This window comes from Oncorhynchus kisutch, linkage group LG3 (assembly GCF_002021735.2).
Source record: "Oncorhynchus kisutch isolate 150728-3 linkage group LG3, Okis_V2, whole genome shotgun sequence".
Classification (NCBI taxonomy): domain Eukaryota; kingdom Metazoa; phylum Chordata; class Actinopteri; order Salmoniformes; family Salmonidae; genus Oncorhynchus; species Oncorhynchus kisutch.
In genome coordinates this window covers 49,327,092-49,348,887 of record NC_034176.2, presented here as the reverse complement: position 1 = coordinate 49,348,887, position 21,796 = coordinate 49,327,092, and the positions used below count along the sequence as shown (strand labels likewise).

At 42.0% G+C, this 21,796-nt stretch overlaps 1 protein-coding gene across 3 annotated transcripts in view; it reads right to left on the bottom strand.

Annotated features, from left to right (window-relative positions):
• The window catches only part of ogdha (oxoglutarate dehydrogenase a), an 82,589-nt gene that overhangs the window by 26,747 nt on the left and 34,046 nt on the right, over positions 1 to 21,796 (bottom strand). Inside the window, exons 3-7 of one of the 3 annotated variants that reach the window (XM_020476264.2) lie at positions 18,476 to 18,652; positions 17,305 to 17,407; positions 12,447 to 12,491; positions 5,320 to 5,435; positions 5,022 to 5,176 (exon numbers count right to left, since the gene is read on the bottom strand). In XM_020476264.2, the coding sequence (XP_020331853.1) occupies positions 5,022 to 5,176; positions 5,320 to 5,435; positions 12,447 to 12,491; positions 17,305 to 17,407; positions 18,476 to 18,652 (596 nt within the window). Of the gene's footprint in view, positions 1 to 5,021; positions 5,177 to 5,319; positions 5,436 to 12,446; positions 12,492 to 17,304; positions 17,408 to 17,620; positions 17,715 to 18,475; positions 18,653 to 21,796 lie in introns of all 3 variants that reach the window. The other 2 variants (XM_020476283.2, XM_020476280.2) reach the window with 2 other exon arrangements.

Genomic DNA, 21,796 nt, shown 5'->3' with positions numbered 1-21,796 from the left:
ACCTTGAGAGAAAGCCATGACATCATTTTCTGGAATGGTCCAAGCTGTTTAAAGGCACACTCAACTTCGTGTATGTAAACTTCTCACCCACTGGAATTACAAGTGAAATAATCGGCCTGTAAATAATTTGGGGAAAAATTACTTGTGTCATGCACAAAGTAGATGTCCTAACCGACTTGCCAAAACTTTAGTTTGTTAACAAGAAATTTGTGGAGTGGTTGAAAAACGAGTTTTAATGACTCCAACCTAAGTGTTTGTAACCTTCCGACTTCAACTGTACACACACTACCTAAACTCAGCAAAAACAGAAACATCCTTTAACTGTCAACTGCGTTTATTTTCAGCAACTTAACACGTGTAAATATTTTTTGAGCATAACAAGATTCAACAGAAAAACTTAACAAGTTCCAATAGTACCCGCAAAACATCAGTCTCAACGTTAACAGTGAAGAGGTGACTCTGGGATATTGGCCTTCTAGGCAGAGTTGCAAAGAAAAAGCCATATATCAGACTGGCCAATAAAAAGAAAAGATTAAGATGGGCAAAAGAACACAGACACTGGACAGAGGAACTCTGCCTAGGCGGCATCCAGGAGTCGCCTCTTCACTGTTAACATGGAGACTGGTGTACTATTTAATGAAACTGCCAGTTGAGGACTTGTGATCTGTTTCTCAAACTAGACACGCTAATATACTTGTCCTCTTGCTCAGTTGTGCCCCGGGGCCTCCCACTCTTTCTATTCTGGTTCAAGCCATTTTACTCTGTTCTGTGAAGGGAGTAGTACACATCGTTGTACGAGATATTCAGTTTCTTGGCCATTTCTCGCATGGAATAGCCTTCATTTCTCAGAATAAGAATAGCCTGACGAGTTTCAGAAGATATTTCTTTGTTTCTGGACATTTTGAGCCTGTAATCAAACCCACAAATTCTGATGCTCCAGATACTCAACTAGTCTAAAGAAGGCCAGTTTTATTAATTCTTTAATCACAAAAGTTTTCAGCTGTGCTAACATAATTGCAAAAGGGTTATCTAATGATCAATTAAAATGATAAACTTGGATTAGCTAACACAACGTGCCATTGGAACACAGGAGTGACAGTTGCTGATAATGGGCCTCTGTACGCCTTTTGTAGATATTGCTTTTATTTTTTTATCTGCCGTTTCCAGCTACAATAGTCATTTCAACATTAACCATGTCTACACTGTTATTTTAATGGACCAACATTTTTTTGCTGCTTTTCTTTCAAAAACAAGGACATTTCTAACTGACCCCAAACTTTTGCGAGGCTGTATACAGGAGGTACCGGTACAGAGTCAATGTGCGGGGGGCACTGATTAGTCGAGGTGATTGAGGTAATAAAGTACATGTAGGTAGAGTTAAATTGACTATGCATAGATAATAAACAGAACGTAGCAGCAGCATAAAAGAGGGGTCTGGGTAGCCCTCGATTAGCTGTTCAGAAATTTTATGACTTGGGGGAAGAAGCTGTTAAGAAGCCTTATGGACCTAGACTTGGCGCTCCGGTACCACGTGCCATGCGGTAGCAGAGCGAACAGTCTATGACTAGGGTGGCTGGGGCCTCTGACATCGCCTGGTATAGAGGTCCTGGATGGAGGGAAGCTTGGCCCCAGTGATGTACTGGGCCGTACGTACTACCCTCTGTAGTTCCTTGCAGTCGGAGGCCAAGGATTTGCGATACCAGGAAGTGATGCAACCAGTCAGGATAGATAGATGGAAATAAACTCAGCAAAAAAAGAAACGTACCTTTTTCAGGACCCTGTCTTTCAAAGATAATTGGTAAAAATCCAAATAACTTCACAGATCTTCATTGTAAAGGGTTTAAACACTGTTTCCCATGCTTGTTCAATGAACCATAAACAATTAATGAACATGCACCTGAGGAATGGTCATTAAAATATTGACATCGTAGCTAATATATGCATATTATTATTAGTATTGGATAGAAGACACTGAAGTTTCTAAAACTGTTTGAATGATGTGTGTGAGTATAACAGAACTCATATGGCAGGCGAAAACCTGAGAAAATCCAACCAGGAAGTGGGATATCGGTGGTTTGTAGTTTTCAAAGCTTTGCCTACGGAGGACACATTGAGATATGGATAAAGTTGCACTTCCTACAGCTTCCATTAGATGCCAACCATCTTTAGAAACTGGTTTGAGGATTCTACTATAAAGGAGGGGCACGAGACCTCAGATTCTACTATAAAGGAGGGGCTCATAAGAGCTCTCGGTCTCATGACGCGCGCTCCCGACAGAGTTAACTCTCATTCCAGTGCTTTTCTGAAGACAAAGGAATTCTCCGGTTGGAACATTATTGATGTTTTATGTTAAAAACATCCTAAAGATTAATTCCATACATCGTTTGACATGTTTCTAAAGGTCTGTAATGGAACTTTGAGTTTTTGTCTGGATGAAGTGCCTAAGCCTCATAAAGATGGATTACTGGGCTGAACACGCTAACAACAAGTGGCTATTTGGACCTGATGGAACTTTATGGAACAAATCAGTAATTTATTGTCGAACTGGGATTCCTGGGAGTGCCTTCTGATGATCATCAAAGGTAAGTGAATATTTATGGTGTTGTTTCTAACTGTTGATTCCAAAATGGCGGATATTCCTATGGCTGTTTTGGGTTCTGAGCGCCGTTCTCAGATCATGCTTTTTCCGTAAAGTTTTTTTGAAATCTGACACAGTGGTTGCATTAAGGAGAAGTCTCTTTCATTATGTGAATAACACTTGTATCTTTTATCAATGTTTATTATGAATATTTCTGCAAAATCCCTGGATGTTTTGGAATGCACGTGAGGCGCCAATATAAACAGATTTTTGGATATAAATATGCACATTATCGAACAAAACATACATGTATTGTGTAACATGATGTCCTATGAGTGTCATCTGATGAAGATTAAAGGTTAGTGATTAATTTTCTCTATTTCTGCTTTTTGTGACTCCTATCTTTGGCTGGAAAAATGGCTGTGTATTTTTTCGACTTGGCTATGACCTAACAATCATATATTTTGCTTTAGCTGTAAAGCATTTTTGAAATCGGACACGATAGGTAGATTAAAAATATGTTTATTTTTCATTTGCTGTATTGGACTTGTTAATGTGTGAAAGTTACATATTTCTAATAAATATTTTTGAATTTTGCAAGCTGCCTTTTCAGCGGAATCTTGTCGAGGCCTGCGCTAAGAAAGGTTAAGGTCACAGTTATGAAAAGGTGGACACTAAAGAGGCCTTTCTACTGACTCTGAAAAACACCGAAAGGAAGATGCCCAGGGTCCCTGCTCATCCACGTGAATGTGCCTAAGGCATGCTGCAAGGAGGCATGAGGTACAGGATGGACACAACTGCCGAGTTACACCAGGAACGCACAATCCCTCCATCAGCGCTCAGACTGTTCGCAATAGGCTGACAGAGGGTGGACTGAGGGCTTGTAGGCCGGTTGTAAGGCAGGTCCTCAACAGGCAACAACGCCGCCTATGGGCACAAACACACCATCGCTGGACCAGACAGGACTGGCAAAAAGTGCTCTTCACCGACAGGTCGCAGTTTTGTGTCACCAGGGGTGATGGTCTGATTCGCGTGTATCATCGAAGGAATGAGCGTTACACCGAGGCCTGTACTCTGGAGCGGGATCGATTTGGAGGTGGAGGGTCCATCACGGTCTGGGGCGGTGTGTCACAGCATCATCGGACTGAGCTTGTTGTCATTGCAGGCAATATCAACGCTGTGCGTTACAGGGAAGACATCCTCCTCCCTCATGTGGTACACTTCCTGCAGGCTCATCCTAGCATGACAATGCCACCAGCCATACTGCTTGTTCTGTGAGTGATTTCCTGCAAGACAGGAATGTCAGTGTTCTGCCATGGCCAGCGAAGAGCCAAGATCTCAATCCCATTAAGCACGCCTGGGACCTGTTGGATCGGAGGGTGAGGGCTAGGGCCATTCTCCCCAGAAATATCCAGGAACTCGCCGGTGCCTTAGTGGAAGAGTGGGGTAACATCTCACAGCAAGAACTGGCAAATCTGGTGCAGTCCATGAGGAAGAGATGCATTGCAGCATTTAATGCAGCTGGTGGCCACACCAGATACTGACTGCTACTTTTGATTTTGACCCCCCCTTTGTTCAGGGACACATTATTTCATTTCTGTGACAAAGTCACAAGTCTGTTTAACTTGTTCAGTTTGTCTCAGTTGTTGAATCTTATGTTCATAGAAATATTTACACATGTTAAGTTTGCTGAAAATAAACGCAGTTGACAGTGAGAGAACGTTTCTTTTTTTGCTGAGTTTATCTATTTGCCATTTAGCAGACGCTTATCTAAAGTGACTTACAGTCGCGTGCATACACTTAACTATGGGTGTATCAAGAATCGAACCCACTATCCTGGCGACACAAGTGTGTTGATGGAAATCGCAGTATTATTTTGAGCAATTACATTTTTTTGTGCTTATCCTGCCACCCTAGCTGCTTCCAAAGCTGTGCTTTTCCCACAATTGGATTTTAAAACATCACATCCTACAAGCAGAACCACTTATTATTTTATCCCAGAGTGTTGGGGAGGGGGAGTGAGTGGCTCGCTCTTCACAGCAGCAGGCCCAGAGAAACAGGCACGGGGCATTACAGAGACTTTCACTACAGGAATCATGAGGATAACGCACATCACTGGTTTACCAAATCATGGTTTCAGTAGCTTAAAAAAATACTAAGGTTGGAGTGAGGTGAGCATGTAGAATGTGCAGTTCACGTCGATGCAACCAATAAATGTTTTCACTTGCACAGCTAAGTCAAAGGGTCATAAAATGTGTCAAAATGGTCGCAGTCTAGAGCCCTGCAAGACTGAAATCTGGGCAAGCACTATGACAAGGTGGACTGTGAAAGCAATTCGTGACAACTGCTGATGTGAAAAGGACTTTATAAATGCATTTGATTAATTGATATTATTTGAGAGGTACGTGGGGGATGGAACTTTTTTTGGGGGCATGGCTCTGACCTGGTGGAGCGAACCATGCGGGCCAGCAGGGTCCTCTTCTCCTCCAGGGTGAACTGCATGACGCCGGGCTTCTCAAACTTTTCCCGGATCCACTGGCACTGGTCTAGGTCATTGATGAACATGAACTCAACCCCGATGTGCTGGCAGTAGGCCATCTGAAAAAAATGGGACAGCGTGTCTTGTCACTGACCATGAAAATGAGCCTGAATGTACACTTTTCACTCGTTCAAGACAAACGATTGGCAAGAACCCAACTTCTTTGAGAGACAGACTGGTGTGTGCGGTTTAGTTTGGATACCTCCAGGCGGCGGATTATCTCCCTCAAGGGCAAGGCGGTCTCAGTGCCCCCGATAAAGGTGGTGGTAGGCAGGCGGAACACTTTGTCCAAATCCGACTCATCCAGTCCATAAAAGCCTGTTCAGCACGCAGGGGCAGCAGACCATCCAGAAGGGCAGAGTGGCAGGAGGGAGGGGGTGGCGGGGGTTGAGGGGGGCAGATGCGGGGACAGTTAGCACAGAGGAGAAAACAAAGCAAACAGAAACACAGGGGAAAGAATGTAGGCCACAAAGACATTCCCCATGAAAGAAAACAAAACAACAAAACAAGCAGAGACATTAGGATGTAGGGAGAAAAAGGAGCGCAATGGATGAAAACACAGGAATATGCCATATGGTCGATGGCACCATAACAGCAACATGGAGGCAATGCAGCAAAATCAAATGTGGTGCAGCATCACAGGCAAACAAACAGGACAAAGGTGGAGGCATGCAACATGAATGGATACACCGTGGATAGGAAAAGTAAATGAAGGGGTGAGACATGAGCAGAGGGGAGCAGTGGGTAAAAACAAGCACCGTATATTTGTGGGGTCCAAAAAAGAAAGAAAAAAACAAACAAGAAAATATCATTAGTGTCATTGAAGCAAGAGTACTATTATCAATCTGATAAATGTTATCTATTCTAAAGTGGAATTATCAAGCAAACTGCCCTTCCTGAACTAAAGGAGGTGGCAGACAGATGCGTCATTGTGATCTTAACACAGATGTAAACAGTCACTATTCTGGTATTTACAAGTATAGCAGAATGTACATGACTTAGGAAAAATATAATTTAAATGATCAATGTTATTCTACACTTTAAGATCCAGTGAATCACGTAGGCCTTTATGTGTTCTGAAAATAGTGGTAACTGTCATTTACATTTACAAAGCTAATTTCAAAATGTTGTTTCCGGTGATGAGTCTGAGCCCATGTCTCTATGGTTTCAGTGCTTCTCTGGAATATGGCCATGATTTCTGTTGATTTGCGTTGAAAGCATATTAAAGAGAGGGTATGGAGTGGGTGATAGCATCTAAAATACGCAGATTGTCAATGAAGTAATAGAAGGCTACCCCCAGTTTTAGGTCAGCAGATATCCACTTTAGGTTATGTTCTTCAAAGATATTAGCCTACCCTGGATTAGCACCTTCTCTACAAAGCGTACAGACACTTTGAAATCTGTTATTAAGACATTCACCAGGCAAACAATAGCTGGTAGGGGAAACATGAATGTGTTAAAACTCTAACCAACAATGCAAGCGTGGGGGGAAAACATACCTAACCAGCCACACACACGTCAATGCCTGCTTAAAATGAACAATTTAGATTTCCCCATATTTTTAATGGGGACTAGATTCTCCAGGAGTTAAAAGCCAATTAGAGATTTTGAGGCAGTCAAGAAAGCATGAGATGTCATGAGAGGAATTTGTAGTGTGGCAGCTATGTACCAGGAGGATAACTAGAATTCAATTGATTGTTGTTTTATGGTAGAGGTGACTCTTAGTTAAAATGCTGGTGCCAAAAAAGGTAATGAAATAGAAGTCAGGGCAATCTAAGATAAACAGAGACACTTCATCTTATTTGATTGCCTCAAAAAAACAAGAGAAAAGCAACAATCTTGCAATCCCAAAATGAACAACTATGGAGTAGGCTAGTCGACGCATCAATGGCAAAGGAAATGGATGTGTGAGTATTGGTAATACAGGAAATGAGAGTTTAATAAATGTTAATAGCTCCAGCGAGAAAAGGTTGGCAGTAATAGGGATTAATATTAAATAGAATAGAGAATAGCTCAAAGAAAAGAGAAATGAAAAATGTGTGTGTGTGTTTGTTCATGTGTGTTACTGAAAGAGTGTGTGTCAACGATGGAGACTTGAGTGAGAGTATCCACACAAAGAAGAATAAGTTGAATGACAGAACAAAGCTTCAAATGACTGGACATGAGGCAGGAAAAACTATGGGTATCCTAGAACGCTGAGACATCAGAAAAAAAACAGCAATTAGCTGACCTGACAAGTAGAACTAGAGTTTCTCCAAGCACATGGAGAGCAGCTTCTTGCAGACACTGCACACTCACTAGCAAATTCACTTCCAACACCAACACTGCCAGCCCACAAGGCAACAATATGGCTGTTCCTAAATGCCTCCTAAACGCCACAGACAGCAGCACACTGCAAGGAATACACACTCCCTCGCTACATAGTGGAGAGACGTGGCTCCCCTATGACCAGGTCATTGCCATCACCAGCCTGACGGCACACGTCATCTAAATACATTGTGTATCATGGGGGTTCCATGGAAGCCATCGCCTTGCATTAGTCTGGACCCAAGAATCATGCAGGAGTGCAAAAGCATCAGAGGTGCACTCAGATGTGGGTGATGATTTTATCGTCGCAGGGTGGCTGGTATCCTAGCGGTTAAGAGCGTTGGGCCAGTAACCAAAAGGACGCTGGTTCATATCCCGGAGCCCACTAGCTGAAAAATGCCCTTGAGCAAGGCACTTAACCCTAATTACTCCTGTAAGTCGCTCTGGATAAGAGCATCTGCTAAATTAATGAGATGTAAATATTCAAAACATTATTGAGGCAGAATCCTGCTTTTCTTCAGTATGTCATCTTACACCAAGCACAAGAAGTAAAGTACAAGAGCTTTAGTGTACATTTCCAAAAACAAAGCATCAACAGCATTTGGATGCATGCTATGAGTAAGGAGTTGATTATACATAAACAAAAATATAAAAGGTAACATGTAAAGTGTTGGTCCCATGTTTCATGAGCTGATATGGAATAATCACAGACATTGTCCATACGCACAAAAAGCCTATTTCACTCAAATATTTTTGAACCAATTTGTTTACATCCCCGTTAGTGAGCGTTTCCTTTTGCCAAGATAATCCATCCACCTGACAGGTGTGGCATACCAAGAAGCTGATTAAACAGCATGATCATTACACAGGTGCAACTAGTGATGGGGACCAATATAGCCACATTAAAATGTGCAGTTTTATCACACAACACAATACCACAGATGTCCCAAGTTGAGGGAATGTGCAATTGGCATGCTAAATGCAGGAATGTCCACCAGAGCTGTTGCGAGAATTTAATGTTAATTTCTCTACCATGTGCTGCCTCAAACGTTGTTTTGGCAGTACGTCCAACCGGTGTCCACATACTTTTGGTCATGTATTGTAAATATACATTACACAATCTACATGATCCAAAGTATGTGGACACCTGCTCGTCTAACATCTCATTCCAAAATCATGGGCATTAATATGCAGTTGGCCCCCCCTTTGCTGCTATAACAGCCTCCACTCTTCTGAGAAGGCTTTCCACTCGATGTTGGAACATTGCTACGGGAACTTGCTTCCATTCAGCCACAAGAGCATTAGTGAGGTCAGGCACTGATGTTGGGCGATTAGAACTGGCTCACAGTCGGCAATTAATCCCAAAGGCGTTCAAAGGGGTTGATGTCAGGGATCTGCCCAGGCCAGCCAAGCTCTTCCACACTGGTCTTGACAAAACATTTCAGTATGGACCTCGCTATGTGCACAGTCATGCAGAAACAGGAAAGAGCCTAATATATACGACAATGTAAAATAATAGCGGAGACAACAAAACTATGAAGTAACACACATGGAATCATGTAGTAACCAAAATTTTTTTTAACAAATCTAAATATATTTTATATTTGAGATTCTTGAAATAGCCACCCCTTTGCAAACTCTTGGCATTCTCTCAACCAGCTTCATCTGGAATGCTTTTCAAACAGTCTTGAAGGAGTTCCCACATATACTGAGCAATTGTTGGCTGCTTTTCCTTCACACTGCGGTCCAAATGATCCCAAACCATCTAAATTTCGTTGAGGCCAGGGGATTGTAGAGGCCAGGTCATCTGATGCAGCACCCCATCACTCTCCTCCTTGGTCAAATAGCCCTTACACAGCCTAGAGGTGTGTTGGGTCATTATCCTGTTGAAAAACAAATTATACTCCCCCTAAAGGCAAACCAGATGGGATGGCGTATTGTTGCAGAATGCTGTGGTAGCCATGCTGGTTAAGTACGCATTGAATTCTAAATAAAATCAGACAGTGTCACCCGCAAACCACCCCCACACCATAACACCGCCTCCTACATACTTTACAGTGGGAAATACACATGCGGATATCCGTTCACCCACACCATGTCTCACAAAGACACAGGAGTTGGAACCAAAAATCTCCAATTTGGACTCCAGACCAAAGGAAAAATGTAAACAGGTCAGATGTCCATTGCGTGTGTTTCTTGGCCCAAGCAAGGCTCTTCTTCTTATTGGTGTCCTTAAGTAGTGGTTACTTTGCAGCAATTCGACCATGAAGGCCTGATTCACAGTCTCCTCTGAACAGTTGATGTTGAGATGTGTCTGTTACTTGAACTCTTGTCAAGCATTTATTTGGGCTGCAATTTCTGAGGCTGGTAACTCTAATGAACTTATCCTCTGCAGCAGAGGTAATTCTGGGTCTTCCATTCCTGTGGCGGTCCTCATGAGAGCCAGTTTTATCATAGCGCTTGATGTTTCTTGCGACTGTACTTGAAGAAACTTTCAAAGTTAATGAAATGTTCCGTATTGACTGAATTTCATGTCTTAAAGTAATGATGGACTGTTGATTCTCTTTGCTTATTTGAGCTGTTCTTGCCATAATATGGACTTGGGCTTTTAGACCAAAGATACATCTTCTGTATACCACCCCTACCTTGTTAATCAGTTATACTGATTGGCTCAAACTATTGAGGAATGAAATTCCACAAATGAACTATTAATTACTACCTCATGAAGCTGGTTGAGAGAATGCCAAGAGTGTGCAATGCTGTCATCAAGGCAATTGGTGGCTATTAGAAGAATCTCAAAGATAAAATATATTTTGATTTGTTTAACACTTTTTTGGTTACTATATGATTCCATATGTATTATTTCATAGTTTATATCTTCACTATTATTCTACAATGTTGAAAATAGTACAAATAAAGAAAAACCCTTGAATGAGCAGGTGTTCTAAAACTTTTGACCGGTAGTGAATGTGTGCGCACACACACACACAGTGAAAAGTTTTAGAACACTTGAAAACTTTCCGAAGGCACTATAATAAACAAACAAATAAATAAATAATAGTTCCTTCGAAAAGTATTCAGACCCATTGACTCCACTTTGTTACGTTACAGCCGTATTCTAAAATTGATTAAATGCAATCTACACACAATACCCCATAATAACAAAGCAAAAAGGTTGTTAGATTTGTTTTGCACATTTATTTAGAAAAACTGAAATACCTTATTTACGTAACTATTCAGACCCTTTGCTATCAGACTTGAAATTGAGCTCAGGTGCATCCTGTTCTAATTGATCATCCTTGAGACGTTTCTACAATTTGCTCGGATCCACCTGTGGTAAATTCAATTGATTGGACATGATTTGGTCCCACAGTTCATGTCAAAACAAAAACCAAAGCCATGAGGTCAAAGGAATTGTACATAGAGCTCATAGACAGGATTGTGTTGAGGCACAGATCTGGGAAAGGTTACCAAAACATTTCTGCAGCATTGAAGGTCATCAAGAACAGTGTCGTTTTGTCATTATGGGGTATTGTGTGTAGATTGATGAGATTTTTTATTTTACTTAATCCATTTGAAAATAAGGCTGTAACAACAAAAAGTGGAAAAAAAGTAAAGGGTTTTAATACCTTCCGAATGCACTCCATCTATAATGCGTGGGAATATTTTGAAATGCTTGAGAAATATTTGGAACAGATTTCCTAAATAAACATTTGAGCTGATTTGCTGGTGTCTTTACAGTCTTATGTCAAAACTATTTGAAATAATAATTTAATTAGTTTTTGCTTAAAACCTGTGGGGCAAAATAAAAAAAATCACCCACAGGACACCAGATGGGGAAACCTGACCTAAGAATGGTGAAACAAACAAAAAAATATCCAGTCAGAGGAAGAAAGTCCTGTGGGCAAAAACAGCTAGTTGATGTTATTTTGAAGGAGAATGGCAAGAATCGTGCAAGCTAACAGGGTGGTCCCAAAGAGGCAAATAACGGCGCAGTACAACAGTGGTGTGCAGAACGGCATCTGGGAATGCAAAACTCGTTGATCCTTGTCACAGATGGGCTATTCCCGCAGACGACCACACCTGATTCTACTTTATCAGCGAAAAACAACAATTAGTGGCTCCAGTTGGCACACGATCACTGGACAATTGAGTCTTGGAAAAATATTGCCTGGCCCGACAGATCCTGTTGCGTCATGCTGATGGCAGAGTTAGGATTTGGCATAAGCAGCATGAGTCCATGGCCCCATCCTGCTGGTGTCAACAGTACAGGCTGGTGGTGGTGTAATGGTGTGGGGAATGTTTTACTGGCACACGTTAGGTCCCTTGATACCAATTAGCAATATTTCCATGCCCCAAAGAATTCAGATGGGTTTACCTAATAAACTGACCACCGAGTGTATATATCTCCCAATGTTTGTCAGCTCTGAAATGTGATATGCAATCTGATTCTGAAACAGTTGCTTTACATTAAAATAAATGTATCATAATTTTTTAAAACTGCAATCCAACTGGAACTTTCAGTGGTTGAAATATTCTGCCAGATAATGTAACCAAATTTCACCACCGTTTGAGAGGAATGCGACTAGGTACTGTACCACTACACTAAACACTTTTGTAGTTTAAAATACGCTTATCTATTGCCTACTACTCCAACACTGTCTACTCAGCTAGATCTACAACAGGAAAGCACTAAAGGAGTACACTGACATATAGATGAACCTATTGTCTTAAGATGGTCGTGTTCTCCGACACCCACACACTGGGGCTGCTAGAGAGAGGCTCTAACTTTCTCCTTTATTTCAGGGCAGCTGATGGCTTAGAATCCGATCATGTGATAAATAACCAAACATTCCAACGAGAACACTAGCAGTTGTTCATCAAGTGTATTCTATTGAAAAGCCAACAACAAAAAAAGATGTGAGAAAGATACAGCAAACATTCCTACTCAAACAATACAAAAAGCAAATATTCAGGCACAGAGAAAGGGACAAAACTACAGGGAGACTTGTGTTGCCATACCTCCGACAGTTAGAATACTGAGACGGTCCTTGAACAATGCCAGGTCTGGAGGAGGCATCAGGGGGAGAGAAACCCGGAAAAGGTTAGTGACCCATGCCCCCATTCTCCATCATGGACATCTCTACCACTACTCAAACACATTGAAGGGGTCAGCAAACTAGAATCGAAGTGGAACTTTGGGTGGTTCGCGCAGACAATAAGAAGTCGTTCTCTCGAATTATACTCTCAGCGGAGCAGAGTTCTCGCCTACCACACTCAGAGTAAATGGCACTACTGGTGGCGCTAGTATCTCTTGCTGGTGATGTGTGTTCGTACGTAGCTAACATGACTTGGTACTATTTAATTGATTTCTTGCCGTAAACCCACTAGGTGTGTTGATAGTTTGTTAAACAAAATGGCATTTGCTACTAGCAAAATAAGCTAAGTATGCACATTTATGGAACATTACGACGCCAGCTAACTATGGCTAAAGTTAGCTAATGTGATAAAAAAATATTTACGGTGAGATGTAACCAACAACAAAGTAGGCCACTAGCTAGCTTGCCAATACCAAGTTTACATCCAGTCAGTTTTCCAAAATACAACTTGTATAACTCGGAGCAACGAAATACATCCATTCATGCGTTTCATACTTGTTGAGAACGCTAAAGTACTGCCGAAGTAATTTCCTTAGTAGGAGACATTAGATTTTAGCATGTTGAATAACTCTGGGTACAGAGATGATTCCAACTTGTATTTACGACTCGTAAGCTAGTGAATGGTTTTCCAGACGGCCATAAGCTGATTTTGGCATTTTCCATCTAACTACATATAGCTAGCTAGCTATGCCGAGTGGATAACAAAGCAAACACAGCAAAGTTAGCTTGAAAGACCATAGCTAGCTACCTAGTTATGGAAAACTGCTTGTGTGAATGTAACACAGAGATAGTTTGATAATGTTTCCACCGTCTCTGCATACCAGAGGCCACCATCATGATTTCTGCAGCCAGGGACGGCAGAAACCACCTGGAACCCTCCCACCACACATGGTGGTGGGTTGGCGTTTGCAAAGTAAAATTTCAGCTGCGCCCTCCGCTGCGAGCAAACACCCATGGCACTTTATAAAGAGAGGACGACAGTGGGGAAAGATAGGGGAGGTTGTGTCAAAGGGCAGTAGGCCGGATTCAAATTTATGCAGACACTATAGACGTGTGCCGGAGGAAGCGGTTTAGACCTCTAGACCACTGGCTTGTTCTTTTAACTTCGATTTGTTTGCGAGAATCCCCCCCTCACAACGTCAATCACCACAGCAGCACCACTGACTGACTGCTTCTGAACTCTAGCGACAGCGCAGCACCAACCACAACAAGGGTGGCAAACACAGCTTTAAGTGCAAATTACATCTAGAAAATGCTGTACCTGCCTTGCTGCAGAATGCACAAACATCACACCCGGATCACAGCCAAACTGAAAAATGCCCCATGCAGACCGAGACGTGCTGTACTGGAACTAATAACCATCAGACATGCAGAAAGTATACAGATCTTGAGAGCACCACTAATTAGACTATTCAGTCACCAACAAGAAGAGGGGTACAAGGTTTAGGGGTATGCTGGTTCATAGAAATGTCCCTTCCCTCCCCTTTTTTCTTATAATCCAAGTTGAAGGTGATTAACCTTTCCAAACAGTTAATATCTTACTGTTAGGAGTCATACTGTAGCTGTTGTTGTGAACAGTAAGAACTAAGGCCTAAAAGTTATAGTTGGCAGAAGAGACAACTCCTGTCCCCCTATACCATACTTCAGGAGGAAACTACAAATGCGTTGAATAGCTGTTCATTTTTACTGAGAAGTATATTAAAAGAGGGGATTTACCATACCCAAGAAAGGGTGCGAGTAATGTGAGGGAGAATGTGGTCCAGTCAAGCAAGATGGTTAGTAGATTTAGGAGATACGCCAGAAAATCTAGGAGAACTCTAAATATGTCCCGCCACTGATAGACAGTAGTGTAATGGGACACTTAAATCATGTCATTAAAACCAGTGATTGGCTTCAAACTGGGGATGTAGCGGTGTCACTCAAGAAGGCTACTGTATGTGAACTTAAACGGAGCACTCCAGACAATATTGTTATAACAGCATTTAACTTTCATTTCAATTTGTGCTTGGCTGCCTGCAGACAGAGAAGTCATACAGTACAGATCTGCCCTACAAAGAAGTGGTACCTAAGAAACTGCTATTTGTATTGATGCTTTTTGGACTGTCACTTTGTCGTGGTAAGAGGGCTTGTGTACCTCAACGACCGCTCAGAGCTATGCCAGTGGGAGACAACTCCCGGTAGGTCCAGACAAACTGGACAGGTCTAGGGCGAGAGGTCAGACAAAGCACAGTCTTGATCATAGAGCATTGTCGAAAAATTATCAACTACCACTTCGGATAAGTTTTAATGTCACATTCACAAGTACAGTGAAATGCATTTCTTGCAAGCTCTAAACCCAACAAAGCAGTAATTCATATACTACTAAAAATAACATTAGGTGGAACAAAAACACACGAGAACTAAAAATAAGAACATGAGAAAGCAAGTAAGCTATATACAGGGTCAAATCCATGACCATATTTACCATGTGCAGGGATGCTGGTGTGATAGAGTTAGATATGTATAGGGTTAAGGTGACACGGCATCAGGATATATGACAGAGTAGCAGCAGTGTATATGATGGTTGTATGTGAGTAGTGTGTGGAGTCAGTATACATGTACACTATATGAACAAAAGTATGTGGACACCTGCTCGTCAAACACCTCATTCCAAAATCATGGACATTGATATGGAGTTGGTCCCCCCTTTGCTGCTATAACAGCCTCCACTCTCCTGGGAAGGCTTTCCACTAGATGTCAGAACATTGCTGCGTGGACTTGCTTCCATTCAGCCACAAGAGCATTAGTGAGGTCAGGCACTGCTGTTGGGCGATAAGGCCTGGCTCACAGCCAGCATTCCAATTCATCCCAAAGGCCTTTTGATGGGGTTGAGGTCAGGGCTCTGTGCAGGCCAGTCAAGTTCTTCCACACCAATCTCAAAGCATTTCTGTATGGACCTCACTTTGTGCACAGGGGCATTGTCATGCAGAAACAGGAAAGGGCCTTTCCCCAAACTGTTGCCACAAAGTTGAAAGCACAGAATTGTCTAGAATGTTATTGTATGCTATAGCATTACAATTTCACTTCACTGGAACTAAGGGGACGAGCCCAAACAGCCCCAGACCATTATTCCTCCTCTACCAAACTTTACAGTTGACACTATGCATTTGGGCAAGTAGCGTTATCCATGCATTCGTCAAACCCAGATTCGGACCACGAGATGGTGAAGCGTGATTTATCACTCCAGAGAACGCGTTTCCACTGCTCTAGAGTCCAATAGAGATTAGCTTGTTGAGAACGCTAAAGTACAGCTTGCCATACAGAAGCAGAGAGAACAGTCTATGGCTTGGGTGGCAGGAGTATTAAATGATTTTCCAGACCTTCCTGATATGGAGGTCCTGGATGGCAGGGAGCTTGGCCACAGTGATGTACTGGCCTGCCGCACCACCCTTTGTAGTGCCATGAGATTGAGGGCGGTGCTGTTGCCACACCAAGCAGTGATGCAGTCAAGATGCTCTCACTTGGTAGAACTTTTGAGGGCCCATTCCAAACCTTTTCAACCTCCCAAGGAGTGTTTGTGGACCATTTTAAGTCCTTAGTGATTTGGACACCCGAGGCTCCTGAGTGGCGCAGCGGTCTAAGTCACTGCATCTCAGTGCAGAGGAGTCACTGCAGTCCCTGGTTTGAATCCAGGCTGCATTACATCCTGCCGTGATTGGGTGTCCCATAGGGCAGCGCGCACAAATGGCCCAGCGTCGTCAGGGTTTGGCCAGGGTAGGCCGTCATTGTATTTGTTCTTAACTGATACATTTTTATGAATAAAATGTACAAAAATAAACTTGAAGCTCTCGACCCGCTCCCCTGCAGCCCCATCAATGTGGAAAAAGCTAAGTTTGGCCAGAGCTCGCAAAGGAGAGTCAAGAAAGTGGGTGTTGGTGACATCACACACATTTACCAACTTCGTGTTGAATCATTTACACTACCTAAGAGTGAAGAGAGCCAAGAGCTGCGACCCAACTGACACGTTCTTCCATATAGACTGCAATACTTTGATCAGGGCCCATAAGGGGATAGGGTGCCATTTGGAACACACACATGATATTCATCTTCCTCAGATAATAGGCCAACTGACCATCCGCTATGCCCAATTCTATCGTTAAAACAATTGGCAGGAGCTCGCAAAACGGCGGCCATACAGTACGGCGACATCTTTATACAGAGGAAGGCCAGTATAGGCCATACAAAAACCAGCATTTCATGCCAAACCGAGCTTGCTTAGCTACCCAGTCGACGGCGGATCTGTAGTGAGTGGCTCATTCTCCTCACTGAGTTTATCCGAGGATGTTATAATGTAAATGGGGACATGAGAGTCCAGACTGGAATCCATAATCCCCAGAGGGTACAGCTGAGCAACATGATAACAGTGGGCCCAGCTGTCTTGGCTAATCATTCACCCAACGGTTTAAAAAATTACTACAAAAACCGAACCACGGATACTCCCATGGTGGACGCCCTATACTCCCAAGGTGGCAAAGAGATTTAAGTCAAGTAAGTCAAAAAGCATCAATGCAAATATGTGGCATTTCAGGAAAACAAGGGGCAAGGAGCCCTTTCAGGGACAAATGGGCACATGTTTACAGAGGTCAGTGTAGACTATACATAGACCAGCATGTCATGCCAAACAGATTGCTCAGCTACCCAGTTGCCAGGAAGATCTGTAGCAAGTGGCTCATTCTCCTCACCGAGTTTATCCGAGGACGTTATAATGTCATTGGGGACGTGAGAGTCCAGATCGGCATCCATAATCCCCAGAGGGTCCAGCTGAGCAACATGGTGCCCACGGATCTAAAGAAACAGGTCCGAGGGGAAATGGAACAAAACATCCGATAGGTGGGATGAGAGGGGGGAGGGGTGTGAGTGTAGAGACATAGAAGTGTTGAAAGGGATTTGAAAGAAAAATAAAGAGAAGAGAGAAAAAGGAGGGAGGAAATGGGAAAGCAACATTAACACAAACAAGCTCATTATTGTCTCGCACAGCTGTGAGGGAACATTTCTCACCGACATTCTGAACCCCAGTAGGTACTGGGACATCATCAAAATTTATACAACTGATGCCAAGAGGATCGAGATCTGCGTTGTGATGGCCATTCAACTGGAAATAAGGTAACATTAGACACATGGTAAAACAAGGTTTCAAACAAAACCACAACAATACAACAAAATAGGAAACATTCAAGTGCACATTATAATAGGCATTTCAGTTAACATCATGAGGTCACAGTTCTTTATGGTATAAAAATACATCTCACCTTTGTCCCAGCTTTCAAATGTCAACCATTTCAGCACAGGTACTGTATATCACTAAAATGTTAGTCCATTATCAGCATAGTTGGTATCATTAAGTCTGACGGTCAACTCTGTGGAAATATTTAGCTATGCTCACAGACAACAAAGATTGTCTATTTTAAACCTCAAACTCAAAAAAGGTAGAGATTACTCAAATAGCGAGGAGGCAATATGGGTTATTTTCTTTGACTACAATAGTTTACTAACAATAGGTTCTGTGTTCTTATCTTGTGTGCCACCACTCGATGCAATTTACAATATATTTTGGTTAAACAGTCACAGCTTTCTGGCTGCTGAATGTTTTGTAATAGTAAAACTACTTGGCATGCTTACTTGTTGGCTTCCGAGTGGCGCAGCGGTCTAAGGCACGGCATCTCAGTGGTAGAGGCATCACTACAGACCCTGGTTCTATCCCCGGCTGTAGGCCATCATTGTAAACTATGAATTTGTTCTTAACTGACTTGCCTAGTTAAATAAAAGGTTAAAATACTACAACTTTAGACATGGTTGTCCTTGTTTTCAAATGTTGTAGCTCTGTGAGAGCCAGTGGTGGCTGACTGGTCTGACCTGGTAGGCACGAATGAGGGATTGGACAGCCAGGTGATCCTCCACCAGCTTCTCCACGTTGGGCTGAGCCCCTGCCAAAGACTGGGCTTGAGGGAGACCGGCCAGGCTCAGAGGGCTCTGGTGGGCCATGCCCGGGGGAGCACCTGCATTGGCATTGCGAAAGAAAACGTCCCAAGACTGCAAGCAAGAAAGAAAGAAAGAGAGGAGGAGAAATAAGAATTGGGATTAATGAATATTGGTATGAAAGGAGATAGCCAACAAATCCATCTATGACAAATTTACATTTTATAAGAAGGTATAGCTTCATGATCTTGAGCAATGCTAGAAATATTAAATAAAAGTAACCTTATGTTACAGTTTCCATTTTCCCTTTGTGATGAAAACAACCTGTGTGATCAGTCTTATGCTATTCAAAACAACAATGGATGGCAAATACCAACATTCCTGTCAGAGCTGTTCCCCAACTGATTTTGTCATTCTAAAAAATGTCAATCTCGTCTCATATTAAGCAGCCAACTCCTTCCTTGGGGAAAATCTACTTCAATGTTTTATGATAAACTGACAAAACTAGTAAGGCCCTCACTTATTCCACAATGTGAAAACCAAAACACAATGCCATTCTCTGGGATTAGTAATTGACTTCATACCAAAGGGATACTTGAAACTAACGCTAGTCACAAGATCATTCATAGTAAGCCTATATTTACATTTTAGAGATGCAGGAATGACAGTCCCCGCCCCGCACCTGAATTACCACCAACCTGGTCAAAGATTTATACCAGTGCGATTAATGGTCAGCTGTGGTTGAAGTGAAGTGATAGCATATCAAGTGGAAAGATTCCCTGGGGGAATCGTATAGGGTCAGAGTCACAGCCTCGGCTTCAATCAGTATCCTACACAAATTTCCTCTCAAGGGCTTTACAAGCTGTGCATGAATCAAACTGAATTAAGAGTTTTGAAGTTGGAGTCAAGAAAGTGGGTGTTGGTGACATCACACACATTTGCCAACTTTGTGTTGAATCATTTACACTACCTAAGAGTGAAGAGAGCCAAGAGCTGTGACCCAACTGACACGTTCTTCCATATAGACTGCAATACTTTGATCAGGGCCCATAAGGGGATAGGGTGCCATTTGGAACACACACATGATATTCATCTTCCTCAGATAATAGGCCAACTGACCATCCGCTATGCCCAATTCTATCGTTAAAACAATTGGCAGGTTTTTTCTGCGTAGAAAAGTATTGACGGGCAGCCTAAGTGTTTTTCGGGCCACCTACGTATGTCCACCCCAAAAAATACAGGTTTTGGATGGGGTGGGGGAACCTTTTCTCAAGACAAACCAGATAAAGGGTGCAGAAATGATAATTTACCTATATATACCTATATATAGGTATTTTTTAAATAAGATATTTTAGAACCAAATAAAAGTTAGTCAGGGAGAATCTATAATTCCAAAACTATGCGTTCAGGATAAAACATGTTATGGCATGAGTCCCCAACTATACATTTCTCTCTCAGCCCCAGGGCTTGGAATTCACTTTAACCAACTGTCCTTTGGACAAGTAGGACAGATTTTTTTTTTTACTAGTCCAAAAGCTTGAGTCACTTGCCCCCTCCCCACAAAAGAAAAATGGTCTGTAACATCTAGGGCTGTGGCGATTACGAAACGGTTAATTAACATACACATTTAGTATCTCTTGGCTTCCACACTGCCTACAAGCCATTTTAAAAAGTCTAATAAATCCATGTATTATAGCCTACACATTCACAATAACTCCATTATTTATTTTAGACAGGTCTAAACAAGCATGATATGAAGAATATGTAGTCTATTTCAGAAGAAAAGCATAGCATACTCTGAGTTGTCCTTATGATGGGTCCTGATGTGGCTATGCCAAACGGCTGTGGGCTACACTAGTTCATTTAGCAGACAAGAATTTCTTATAATTCCGTGGCATTATTATATAGTATGAGGAATACAATTGAACGAAGATTTGAGGGAGTTTGCGGTATTGAGAGGTTAACAAAGGAATAGGTACTCCCATTTGCTTAATTTAGAGTTATTAATGTAACTTTAGTTCTAAAAATGTTTTGCTTTACGTTTTGATTTTTAATACATTGCTGCATGATGAGACAAATGATGATTTCAAAAAAGTAGCTTGAAAGGCATGAGCACTGCTTAGTTTCTTGCTCAGGCTGTACACACTCCAATAGTCTCTCATTCACAATTTGACATGCACTTGACAAGGCCTCACATTTCACAGCGGGATCCCCATTGTGGCCGTAATGAACACTAAAAAAATCCATGCCTTTTGCGGCCAGAGTGCTGCGCTGTGCCCTTCTGCCTGAGTGAGCTGCGCAATCCGAAGCGTCTCCGTTACGTGATTGGATCTTTCTCACAGGCTACATACAAGTGGAGACAGACATCAGGAATGCAACTACGTCCGTCCTTATCCAATTCCGAGGAGCATATTGAAGATATTGGAAGAACTGTCCACATTTACGTTTCGCCAGCCAACAAGAGGAGTAGGCCTAACGATCTGCAAAAGCACTAGTCTATGTCACTCTACTATCCCCCATAGTAAAAATGTTGACCTATTATATTCTGTGCGAGAAATAAATATTCCAAACATAGGCTAGTTGTGGACAGATCAGAACGTTTAGCTTAAAATGTTGATAAACAATTAGGCTATTTCTTCACATTAAAAGCGCAGCAATGCGCACATGGTAGTGGGCTATACATGTGATTGTTCCATTTGAGGAAAAACCCATTATCAAAAGTGAACGCAAATACAATTACGCATTCCCAAACTTGAAACTCATGCGCTGTTTACGTATGCCAGGTAGGCACAACACTAAAGCTTGACCGATTATTGGAGGGCCTATAAAAAAGCCAATACAAGATTTTTTTTAAATCAGCAGTTTTTTAAATTCATATACAGTGGGGCAAAAAAGTATTTAGTCAGCCACCAATTGTGCAAATTCTCCCACTTAAAAAGATGAGGCCTGTAATTTTCATCATAGGTACACTTCAACAATGACAACCCAAAAAAATCTAGGAAAATCACATTGTAGGATTTTTAATGAATTATTTGCAAGTGATGGTGGAAAATGAGTATTTGACTTCCATGCTTGAGCAGTTTCATGTGACAGCGATAAAAATATCCCATTTCAAATTAAGGGAGAACTAAAAATGCATCAACTAGCAATGGGCTAGCCTACTAATATGACTAGGACATGGTCACGTTAACGTAGGATTTAGCATTTATTTCACCATGCAGAAAATGAAAAGCAAAAAAAAAAAGTTTTATTAATGCA